Source organism: Alexandromys fortis, unplaced genomic scaffold (genome assembly GCF_014885135.2).
Source record: "Alexandromys fortis isolate MF-2015 unplaced genomic scaffold, M_Fortis_MF-2015_v1.1 scaffold_51, whole genome shotgun sequence".
NCBI lineage: Eukaryota > Metazoa > Chordata > Mammalia > Rodentia > Cricetidae > Alexandromys > Alexandromys fortis.
The window spans coordinates 3,919,990-3,932,130 of NW_026067925.1; the positions used below are offsets into that span (position 1 = coordinate 3,919,990).

Sequence of the window (12,141 nt, forward strand, 5' to 3'; positions counted from 1 at the left end):
CATCACAGCCCAAGGAAAATCCAACCATGCTGACATCTCGATGTTGGGCTTCCAGCTTCTGGAATTATAAAACAACGAAGGCCTATGGCTGAAGCCAACCACAGTTCTAATAAACACACCCTCAAATACTTCCTTAGTTCAGTACTGTCTCAAGAATATTGATACAAGTTGATATGAGAACAATTAATGCCATTAAGATCTGATAGATTTATTCATCTTTTTCTTTTATGATGTGTTATCATATTTTATCTATTCTAAAATATGCATTTTACTTCTCTTTTTCCCACATATCTGAAAGCAAAAAATAACTTGTCATTCTATGTTAAATTTCTCTTTTGTTAGAGGTGCATAAAGTCGTGGCAGTCTGAACAAGGATGACATCATAGGAAACCTTGGGGGATTTACTTTTGCAGGGAGGTTCTACAGGTGAGCAATCCTTATGTCTTAAATCTTATTTTTTAAGGATTTTAAAAATTAACTCTTGTGAGTTCCAGGGCAGTCAGAGCTACATGTCAAGGCCCTGTCTCAACAAAACCACAACAAAAACTACATTTGTAAACAGAGGCTTCTCTGTTCCACACCATCCTGCAATCATGTCTAAATAATCACTCATAGGCTTAATATTAATTGCAGAATGTTTGCTCTATAGTTTATGCTTATTACTAACTAGCTCTTACATTTAAATTAACCCATTTCTATTCATCTATGTATTGTCATGTGACTGTGGTGTTACTGGTTTGCTGGTGTCTTGTTTCTTGGGCTGCTGGCTCAGGTCTCTCCCTACTCCACCCTTCTTTCTCCCTGGATTCAGTTTGGCTTTCCCCTAGCTATACTTTGCCTTGCTACAGGACAAAGCAGCTTTTATTATCAACCAATGAAAGCAACATATATTCACAATGTACAGAAGATTTTTCCCTCAGCATATATTTATTCAGTGTGTGTATGTGTGTGTATGTGTGTGCATACATGTGCCATAGGTCATGTGTATCAGAGGATAACTTGGAGGAGTCAGTTCCCTCCTCCTGTCTTGTGGGTTCCAGGGATCACATTCCGTTTATGTCTTTTCCTCTGGCCTCTACGTCTCAGATATTAATATTTCAGTTATTTCTTGTCCCCAAAGGAATAATAAAGGCTGTACCAATTATCTTAGTAAGAGGTTCCAAGCAAATGCCTCCTGGTTGTAAATGATATGGCTCATGGTGGGTCCAACCCTAGAAAACAGGGCTGGGGAAAGAGGCAGGGAGATCTAGCACCACGTGATCACATGCAAAGGGCGATTTCCCAAAGGGAAATGAAAGACAGTCCCCAGAGCATTAAGCATTTGATACTTGGAAGGCCCCAGTCATCTACGGTACCTGCACTGTTACAGAATGACTATGACTTGATGCCCATTGCAATTCTGTGGAGCAGAAAACATTGCTGTGTCCATTGTACTAATCTGGAAACTGAAGTTCTGAAGGTTACCTACCTATAACCAGAACCAGATTCTGCTAACCACAGAGCTCTTAACAGTGAGCAAGATACTCCCTAAAAATTATTAACGAAAGGATGTTTATCGTCTTCCTTCCTAAGATGCTCTGAGACCAGAGGGGTGAGAGAGTCAAAGCACCAGTCAGCTACTATGAGATAAAAAGGGCACCAAAATTCCGTTTCCACTTTCTAGTGGAACAAAGTACTATGAAAATCACTAAACCTGCTTTGTCAGGAAGGGGGACCCAGGATGGAATGAGATTGACTAGGAAAGGTTCTATTCACACCTCTTAAAAGAAGATCTTTCTTAAACTTCTGGCAAATGTGGCATTAGAGTTCTGAGAAACCGTGCTACTGGTAAACCCTACAGAACTAGGTCCATGGAAAATATTTTATTAATAGTTTAGGGAAAGCCAGGTGGTGGTGGCGCACGCCTTTAATCTCAGCACTTGGGAGGCAGAGGCAGGCAGATCTCTGTGAGTTCGAGACCAGCCTGGTCTACAAAAGCTAGTTCCAGGACAGGCTCCAAAGCTACAGAGAAACCCTGTCTTGAAAACAAACAAAAAATAGTTTGTGAAATGAAGTGGGGAGTGGACTGATGGGTAGAGTGGATCTTAGTCCAAGAATCTTTATGTTTCTGAGAGCTGTCCTTCCTTACAATGCTGGTCGTTTCCAGGGTCAACCATGTCAACCAAGTGCACCATCATACTTGACTCCATCAACCTTGCAGACAAGGGACATAGTTTTCGAAGGGTGTGCTGTTTTTAACTCTGAACACCTGACAACATTCTTCTGTTTTTTTTTTTTTAAAGCGGTTTCATTATTATCCAGCTCCCCATGTTAACCAGTTTCTTTTTCAAACCATTTGTTTCCTTTAGCTTTCAAAATTTTTACAAAGTCATAATAGTCTGTTGTTGCTCCAATCCATGTATTTTTCAGGAATTGAAACAAAAAAACAAACAACAACAGAACTATGATTTCATGAAAGTGGCTCCCAAAAATCTCTGTATTTTTCATCTCAATTCTGCTGACTTTTGATGATCAGGTTTTAACGCGTGACAAGTAAGGTCACCTCCCATGGAGCCTGGCCACACATCCTTATTCTCCTCCCCTCCTCCCTTAGCACTCGCTTTTCCTCCTACTGCATGGTGCTGCTCATTGGTGTCTTCATGATGCCCAGTGTCCTTAAAGACCTCAGACCACTGCCAGGGCTCATCATTTTCATTTCTTCCCCAGAATCGAGTCTGAGTTTGTTAGCTATCTGAGTTCTTTGCGAGTTGTTTTCCTTTGCTTTACATATCATCAACAGCTAGTCCATGCACACTGAACTATTTCTGTCTTTTGGAGACAAATTTATTGCCCAGATGGTATGTCTATGAAGCACAAGATTAGATTTTTCTACATCACAACTGCTATAGGGCAGTATAGGATCTCTAACATATATAAGCATTTCTGTATTTGCACAATACAGATAGAATTACCTTCTTTGGGCTGAAGAGGTAGCTCAGCAGTTAAGAACACTAGCTGGTTCTTAACTAGTTTCATTTCCCAGAACCCACATGACAACTCACAACTGCCTGTGATCCCAGTTCCAGGGGATCTGACACCTTCACAGCAATGCACATAACATAAAGTTTTTTTTTTAAAAAAAATACCGACTTCTCTGCCATTCTATCTTTGTGACCCCAACTTCAGTAGCACTTCCAATGATACAACCACTTAAACACTGACTGCTCCAGAGTATCTATAAATTGCACTAGTGAAATGCTGTATAGAGATTCCTAAAAATCATCAGAACTACCTAGAAACCATCCCTGGGGTAGAGACTATAGCTTCTATAAAACATCTTCACAGCCGGGTGGTGGTGGTGTATGCCTCTAATCCCAGCACTTGGGAGGCACAGACAAGTGGATCTCTGTGAGTTTGAGGACAGCCTGGTCTACAGAGCAAGTTCCTGCACAGTCTCAAAGTTTCAGAGAAATCCTGTCACAAAAAAACAAAAAAGAAAGAAAGAAAGAAAGAAAGAAAGAAAGAAAGAAAGAAAGAAAGAAAGAAAGAAAGAAAGATCATCTTCATGATGACTGAAAAGGCACTGGCTGACTTTGTCACCAAAGCCTTACACTGGGATGACCTTTCATGGTAGAGCAGTCTGTCTCCGGCTTCTATTTCGCTTGCACATCATACTTCCTTAGAGTCATCCAGCGGTGGCAGTGATGACTTCACCCACGTTTTTTGTCTTGTGTCTTTTATAAAGCCCTGGTTCCTAGAGATATGCTTCTAGCAATGACTCTTGTCACCTGAGGCAATGTTGCCCCTGGACAGAATGCCATGCCTTTTCTTCTTGTATTACTCATTCATCACAAGTCAAGATGCCCAATTACTTCTAACGTAATATCTATTTTCTGATTATAGTAGAAACTCACATATTTTTTGTGATCTTGCAAGATAGCTCAGCAGGAAAGGATACTTGCTGCCATGCCTCCAGCCCTAGAATTCACGTAGCGTAAAGAGAAAACTGACTCAGCAAGCTATCTCTGACCTACACTCACACTCACACACTCACATACACACTCACACACACATAAACACAGAGGGGGTGGGAGAGAAGCAATCACACATACATATAGTAAAATAATTAATTAGCCTAATTAATTAAAAAACCACAAGTGTATGGAGAATAAAAAATCTTTAGCCATGGAGAAGAGATTAAAAATATCTTAAGCCATACTATTTAGACATGTCTAACATTAAGTCTTTATTTTCTCTGTTTTTAATGTGAGCATGAATTTGTTTTGATGAGCAAAAGAACTTCTGGAGACATCACAATCCCTGACTTCAAACTATACTGTAGAGCTACATACTGAAAACAGCCTGGTATTGGCATAAGAACAGACAGGAGGACCAATGGAACCGAATAGAAGACCCGGATATCAATCCACACATCTTCAAACACCTGATCTTTGACAAGGAAGCAAAACATATCAAATGGAAAAAAGAAAACATATTTAACAAATGCTGCTGGCATAACTCGATATCAACATGTAGAAGAATGAAAATAGATCCATATCTATCACCATGCACAAAACTCAAGTCCAAATGGATCAAAGACCTCAACATAAAACCAGCCACACTGAACCTCATAGAAGAGAAAGTGAGAAGTACACTTGAATGCAATGGCACAGGGAACCACTTCCTAAATAGAACCCCAGCAGCACAGACACTGAAAGAAACATTTAACAAATGGGACCTCCTGAAATTGAAAAGCTTCTGTATAGCAAAGGACATGATCAACAAGACAAAACAGCAGCCTACAGAATGGGAAAAGATCTTCACTAACCCCACATCAGAGGTCTGACCTCCAAAATATACAAAGAACTCAAGAAATTGGACACCAAAAGATCACATAATCCAATAAAAAAAATGGAGTACAGACCTAAACAAAGAACTCTCAACAGAGGAATCTAAAATGGCTGAAAGACCCTTAAGGAAATGTTCAACATCCTTAGTCATCAGAGAAATTCAAATCAAAACAACTCTGAGATTCCATCTTACACCTGAAAGAATGGCCAAGAGCAAAAACACTGATGAAAACTTATGCTGGAGAGGTTGTGGGGTAAAGGGAACACTTCTGCATTGCTGGTGGGAATGCAAGCTGGTACAGCCTCTTTGGATGTCAGTGTGGTGATTTCTCAGAAAATTAGGAAACAACCTTCCTTAAGACCCAGTAATACCACTTTTGGGTATATATCCAAAGGATGCTCAATCATGCCACAAATACATGTGCTCAACTATCCCGGAACTGAGGTTACAAACAGTCGTGAGCCATCACGTGGATTCTGGGAACTTAACTGAGGCCCTCTGGAAAAGCAGCCAGTTTTAAACTGTTGAGCCATTTCTCTTGGCCCAATATCTCCATTCTTGATTCCCATTTTTGTCCTCCTCCTTGCACGCACATATGCAGGTTTCTTAACACACTTAATACTATCCTTTTGCTTCTATGACTCATAAAATATTCTTATTTAAAATGCGCATTTTAAAATTTACATAAGTGAAATTACAATTCATATTAAATGTAATTATACTTTTCTCTCTTCAAAAAATTGTATCAAATGTATCTGCTGTTGCTTTGCTTGCTTGCTTGTTTGTTTAGATCATAGAAATCTACCAATTATGCTCTGTGTGTGTTTTAGAATATACAGAGACAAAATCAATCAGGATGGAAGTGATATGTGTCAAGATAGAGTCACCTCAGGAAGTTGGGTGCTGTCAAACTAACATCCAATTCAAAGAGGATGTCAGGAAATGAGAAATATCAGAACTACATCTCAGGCTGGAAAAAAAGGTATAGTCTGTACATCTCTGCTGAAATTTAAGAGCTTGTGTCTTAGTTCCTACTGCTCTTATAAAATTTTCCAATCAATCAAAGCAACTTAAGGAAGAAGGGTTTATTCTATTTCAAAGTTTTTTGCAGCTACAGTCCATTATGGTGGGGGAAGGCACAGCAGTAAGAGCTTGGCGCAGCTAAGCAAACTGTACCCACAGTTATGAAGCAGAGAGCAATGCTTGGCTGTCCACCATAACTAGATGGGAAGACCCTATTACTAAAGACACTACACACTTTGGTTGCAGGAGATAGATAGACAAATCAATCTAGAACTGACCAGGAAACCTCCATGATGGCTGGCTTTCACCGCACAGAAGGTGCTGTGTAGCCTGTTGGAGAAACACTATCAGTGGTCATACCCAGTGCTGGACCCTGCTTCCTAAAGTACCGAACTGCCAAGTGAAATGTGCCCCCTCTTGCAGCAGTGGCATAGCTGTTGCAGGGGTAACCACCTGAACTCTGAATAGGTTTGAGGCCTGCTCCCCAGAAGAGATTCACTCCTGATAATATAAATCTGGTCAAAATCCCATGCCTGGGAAGTTTTAAGATTCTAAAGGAGAACCTACTCCTTTTTTTTTGCTGCTATCAAGGGCTGAGAACTACCAATTTTGGGTCTGCCTGCAAGCTGCGAAGCCAGCTGCTGCCAAGGCCCGAGGAATCCCAGCTTCCTAGGCCTACACAAGAGCTGTAACAGGCATCCTGCTACCTGAGGCACCCACCAAAGTGTAGCACTAGAAGCCACCTCTTGCTTCAGCCCCACAGCTGGAACCTGAAAAAAAAAAAGTGGAATGGAAGGGCCAAGATGCCCTTAATGTGTTCATCTCTGCCTACCCAAAGTGGACTTCCATCTACTTTTACCCCATATATATGCATGTACACTGCACACACACATACACACATACATACATGGAGTGGGGGGGCAGTATATTACCACAGCATTCCAAAGAAAAGAGAACATTAGCCAGATCTGGGAATTTTCTATTAGTGTAAATGCGTTCCATTCAGAATGTCCAGTGACTTAAAGTAAGTTATTTGGTTAAGGAAAAAGGTTCACTTGGAAAGCTAGCAAACCAAAGATGGAGTAGCTCCCCAGCAAAGACCAGCTCCCCTGGAACTGCAGACACAACTGTTTATTTAGGGACTTGTGGGAGGGTATAAAGCAGGAGCACCCCAGTAGTTACCAATCTTAAGTGGTCTGTTTTAACTGTGCACCAAATAGCTGCAGCTACCTATTTGTATATTAATGGATGTTTAGAGTTCTGTAAGTCTATAGAGAAATGTAAACCAGAGGCAGGTGGATCTCTGTGAGTTTGAGGCCAGCCTGGTCTACAAAGTGAGTTCCAAGACATCTAAGGCTGTTACACAGAGAAACCCTGTCTCGAAAAACAAAAACAACAAAATGAATAAACAAACAAAATGTAACCCAACAGAAAATCTCAACGTGTGTCATTTGAGTTCCTTTCCCCAGGAGTAGTTAATTCGACCCTTAATTGTTAGGATATTAAAGTCCTCTGTTAGCCGGGCGGTCGTGGCGCAGGCCTTTAATCCCAGCACTTGGGAGGCAGAGGCAGGCGGATCTCTGTGAGTTCGAGACCAGCCTGGTCTACAAGAGCTAGTTCCAGGACAGGCTCCAAAACCACAGAGAAACCGTCTCGAAAAAAATAAAAAATAAAGTCCTCTGTTCCCCAGAGAGCACGGAGGGTTGTAAACAGTACCTTACTTGAAGGGCAAGAGAGAAAAACTTTCTCCAAAAGATATAGGTGAGAAAGATTCTTAACACCCCCCCCACACACACACACACCACATACACTTAGATGGATTCACTAAGAGTTGTCTGCTACGGCAAAGCCAGTGGGAGACCAAATTATACACGGTCCAGCTGTGTGACTTCTAAAATTAGTGAGCTTTAAAAGCCAATTAAGAGGAAGGGAGGCTACAGGGGTTTGCGTTCCTCGATAACATTAGGAAATGTGGCTCAGGACAGCCACCAAAATATAGCGTCTTTAATGTCCGTGAACGATAAGGTCCGGTCCATTGTTCAGTTATAAAGATAACATTTTTTCAGCCCGTGCCAGGGATGAAGCCAGATACTGGATAAAATAGGTAAGGGCAGATAGCAGTCATACTGCGGCAACACGAAAGCCTTGAAGTAAACTCAACTTCAATTTGCATAGAGGTGAGGACGTTTCAGAGCGACGAAAGATCGTGGGTTGGCCTGGGACTAAGCGACTAATAATTGTTGGGTTCTTTTTCAGGTTTAAAACAACAAAACAAAGTTGACCCCAAATTAGACTTTCTTTAAAGCGCCTGTACATGACTCCAAAGGCGTGCTCACGCGAGAACTACAACTCCCAGCGCACCGGCGAGAACAAGAACGCACTTCCGGGGCGCCGGTCTCCTTTACCACCCTCCCCCGCCCCGCGCAAAGACAAGCAGTCCCTACAGGGTCCAGCTTCGCCTTGTTCAGACTGCGTTGACCATTTGAGGCGGACTCCCGCCTCTGCGAGGAAAGACTCAAGACCCGGATGAGAGGAAGGCGGGGTCCCGGAGAGCGGGAGGCGGAGATTGCGGGCTCAGGACGCGCGTGACGTCATGTCCGCTGGGCGGGGCCTCGCGATCCCGCGCAAATTGAAAGGTCCCCGGCTGCGCTCGCGGCAGCCGCGGCTGGCTAGTATTCTGCACCCCGGTGAGTGGTCCCTTCTGCGGGCGGCGGGCGGTCTCCTGTGTGGAGGAAAGTGAGGTCCCCGCAGCTCCGATCCGGGCGTCCTCTCCACGGCACGAGGTCGGGGTCTCCAGGCAGAGAAGGCGAGCGTGCCGCGGGCGCTGGTAGGCGACCAACTTGACCGCCACGTCTCGGGTTTTACCGCACATGCAGGCTGACGGGTGACCTCACGTCCAGGAGTTCCCTTTCTATATGTTTCATATGCAGGTTTGAGGAACCGCAGCGCCTGAAATGGGTTTGCGAGCCATGCCTGTTCGTTCCTGGGAGACGGGACTTCGGTGAAGCCGCGGCTGCTGTCAGCTCGGGTGCCACGGGCGATCTCCTGGGGTTGGGGTGCCATATGGCGCTCCGTCGCTCCTGTCCTAAAGAGGAAATATTTACTCGAGATTTACTTAGCCTAGAAGAAACCGACGTTTCATGAAATGTAATTATGCCCTTTTTATCCCCCCCTCAGCATGCACGAACACACATTTTCGAGACATTGTCTTTAATGAGTGGACTCATTGTTTTACTCAAATCGTGTTTGGAGGTCCACCTGCATCCAAATTGCCTGATGTTTAAAATTCAAAAGTTATGCCCTGTCTAGGAAATCATAGTTACTGGGCGTGGCTTTAAAGGTCTAAGAACCTCTGGCTTCTAGACAAGAGCCTTGCTGTTTTCCTTTGGTGTCAACTGGTACCGCTGACTTACTATCCTGTAGTAAGAATACGATCTTGGGCCTGGGGAGCCAGGTGCCTGTCCCTGTCATGGAGTGCTGAGGGTCGGGGGTGCTTATGAAGGGAGAAACCCAGGAAGCTCAGCTAGAGTCCCAATGAGGCAGCTTATGCAGCTCGAACAACCAAAAGACTGCCTAATACAAGGTAAACCGGTGTCCCTATGCTCCCATTGAAACTCCAACACGCATGCATGATAAGAAAAAAATTCTGAGAGTGGGTTAGAGCACTTGCTTTTGCAAACATGAGGACACGAGTTAGTCCCCAGAATCCCTATTAAAACCCCTAGGGGCTGTGAATGCCAGTAACCCCGGCATCGGGAGGCAGAGATGACAGATCCGGAGAACTCACTGGGACCTAGCTGGTTCAGTAACATACCCTGCCTCAAGGTAATAGGTAAAGAGCAATAGAGGAGGGTACCCTTATGCCTTGCTCTGGCCTCTGAGTGCATGTACCCACACAGTCATTGCGCACACCAATACAAATAAAACTGATCTTTGATAGAAATACTTGTACTGGAAAGTGCCAAGAAAGTAGTGGAAATTAAAAGTGTTTTTCTTGAAGCTGTTTTTGCACAGCCAACATGTTTTCACATTGCTTGAGTACAGCCTTCAGTGAGTCTGATGAAATGTTCCCTAGACTCCACCAAGGCTTATTACTTTATTACTTAATCTTGTTTGGAGTAATGCATTCTGATGGTGTTGGATTGGTGTCATATAAAAGTACAGCTCCGTTTCCATAATTCTGATTACTTTTCACTTGAAATGTCTGTCTTCCTCCTAACTTTTGAGTTTCTACATGACAGATTTGGATGTGGCCCTTTAATGCCTTTTTGTAGTGCTGAATATAATACCATAGAGTGCACAGTTTTGTAGGCTTTCAACGCTGTCTTTTTGAGAGAGACTTAAAGTTTTAATGACTTTTGCATGCCCAGGACTGTGTTAAGAGATAAGAGCCCATGTTAGGATTCCAAGTATGAAAGTGTTTTGGAAAGACTAACCAAGAAACCACCCAGAGGTGTTCAAGTTAGTGTTGGTGATGAATGAAATTCTGAGCTACTGAAGTTGGCAGGGAGAAGGCCAGTTATCAGCTCTTAGTTTCTGTGCTAGGCTCCGGGCTGGGTTTGTTTTTCTAAGACTTGTTGGTAAATAGGTCTTGCTGTAATTTTGTTGTCTTCCCTTTTCCTTCGTTCCCATGTAGTTAACTTGACACCATGGGGATTCAGGGACTGCTTCAGTTCATCAAGGAAGCTTCGGAGCCCATCAACGTAAAGAAATACAAAGGGCAGGCAGTAGCTGTGGATACCTACTGTTGGCTCCACAAAGGAGCTATTGCTTGTGCTGAAAAGCTAGCCAAAGGGGAACCTACAGATAGGTAAGTTTGGAGTGTGTATTAGTTTGTTTACGATGTAGGATGATTTGGTGCTTCTTGTTTTTGAGACAATTTTCAGGTATGTCAGACTGGCCTGGAACTTGCTATAGCCAAGGATGCTTCTCCTTCCTGGAGGAGGAATCCTACCATGTGCTGGAATTACAGGCTTCCGCCACCAATGCCCAGTTTCATGTAATGCTAGGGACTGAGCCCAGGGCTTCATGCATGCTAAGCAAACACTCTATGAACTGTGCTATAATCCCGGCTTCTGGTGCTTTTCGTTTGTTTGCTTGTTTTTGTTTTTCTGGCCATTGTTCCAATAAATACTAGCATTTATTAAGGACGTGTGTTTAGGATATTGCCAGACTTCCTTCTGTGCTACGGACTTGACTTTTGTTCTTGATAAGAAGTCAGGGTAGCATGATATGGACAGGCAAAAATCAAATGTTACCTCTTTTTTCTTTGCTTAAGAGAAGCCTTTGTTCCCCCCCCCAACAATGTAAACTTTTTTTTTTTTTGTTTTAGTTTTTCGAGACAGGGTTTCTCTGTAGCTTTGGAGCCTGTCCTGGCACTAGCTCTTGTAGACCAGGCTGGCCTCGAACTCACAGAGATCCGCCTGCCTCTGCCTCCCGAGTGCTGGGATTAAAGGCGTGCGCCACCACTGCCTGGCCACTGTAAACTTTTTAACAACGTTTTCAGAATCCGTGATGTTTTCCCATAACACACCACTAATCTCCATTAGCAAAAAGAAGGAAAGGGACAATATGTTCTGGCCAAAAATAGTGGGTCCTGTTGTCATCAGTCTGAACTCTGACCTCACTTAGGGCAGGTTCACATGTGTTCATATATAAAACTATGCTGTTTTTCACACACATCCTTTTTTGCATGTATGTGTGTATAATTGCTTTTTAATTTCTGAAAATAATGCCGTAACATTTTAGCTTTTTAAAAAAGAAAAGCCCACACTTTATTACTACTTTCCTTGTTTGATTTTTGTGGGTTTGTTTTTATATTTTTTGAGGCAGGGTCTTAAGTATCCCAGATGGGCCTTAACCTTACCTGATAGCCCAGGATGGCCCTGGATTCCTTCACTCGCACTTCAGCTTCCCAAACTGGGTTTATGGCACTGCGCCCCTACCCCTGGTGTCTCAGTTCCTTTTCTACCGTGGCCAAGACAACTTACTTCAGAGGGTTAGAATCCTTCATGGCGAAGAGCACGGCCGCAGGCAGGCAGGCAGGCAGACAGGCAGGGAGGGAGGCATGGTGCTGAGAGTAGCTGAGAGCTTAAATTTGAAACCACAAGCATGAGGCAGAGAGGGCTAACAGGATGGTGTGGTGTGGGCTGTTAAATCTTAAAGCCCACTCCCAATGACACACCTCTCCAGCAAGGCCTTATCTCCCAATCCTTCCCAAATAGTTGTACAAACTGGGGAACCACATATTCAAATATATGAGCCACGGGGGGGGGGGGGGGGGGGTGT

At 43.4% G+C, this 12,141-nt stretch overlaps 1 protein-coding gene across 1 annotated transcript in view; it reads left to right on the forward strand.

Annotated features, from left to right (window-relative positions):
- Positions 1 to 8,482: 8,482 nt before the first annotated feature.
- Exo1 (exonuclease 1) overlaps positions 8,483 to 12,141 on the forward strand; it is a 23,040-nt gene continuing 19,381 nt past the window's right edge. The window contains exons 1-3 of the mRNA XM_050142883.1: positions 8,483 to 8,680; positions 8,784 to 9,000; positions 10,490 to 10,663. Of these exons, the coding sequence (XP_049998840.1) occupies positions 10,503 to 10,663 (161 nt within the window). The 5' untranslated portion in view covers positions 8,483 to 8,680; positions 8,784 to 9,000; positions 10,490 to 10,502. The remainder of the gene's footprint in view (positions 8,681 to 8,783; positions 9,001 to 10,489; positions 10,664 to 12,141) is intronic.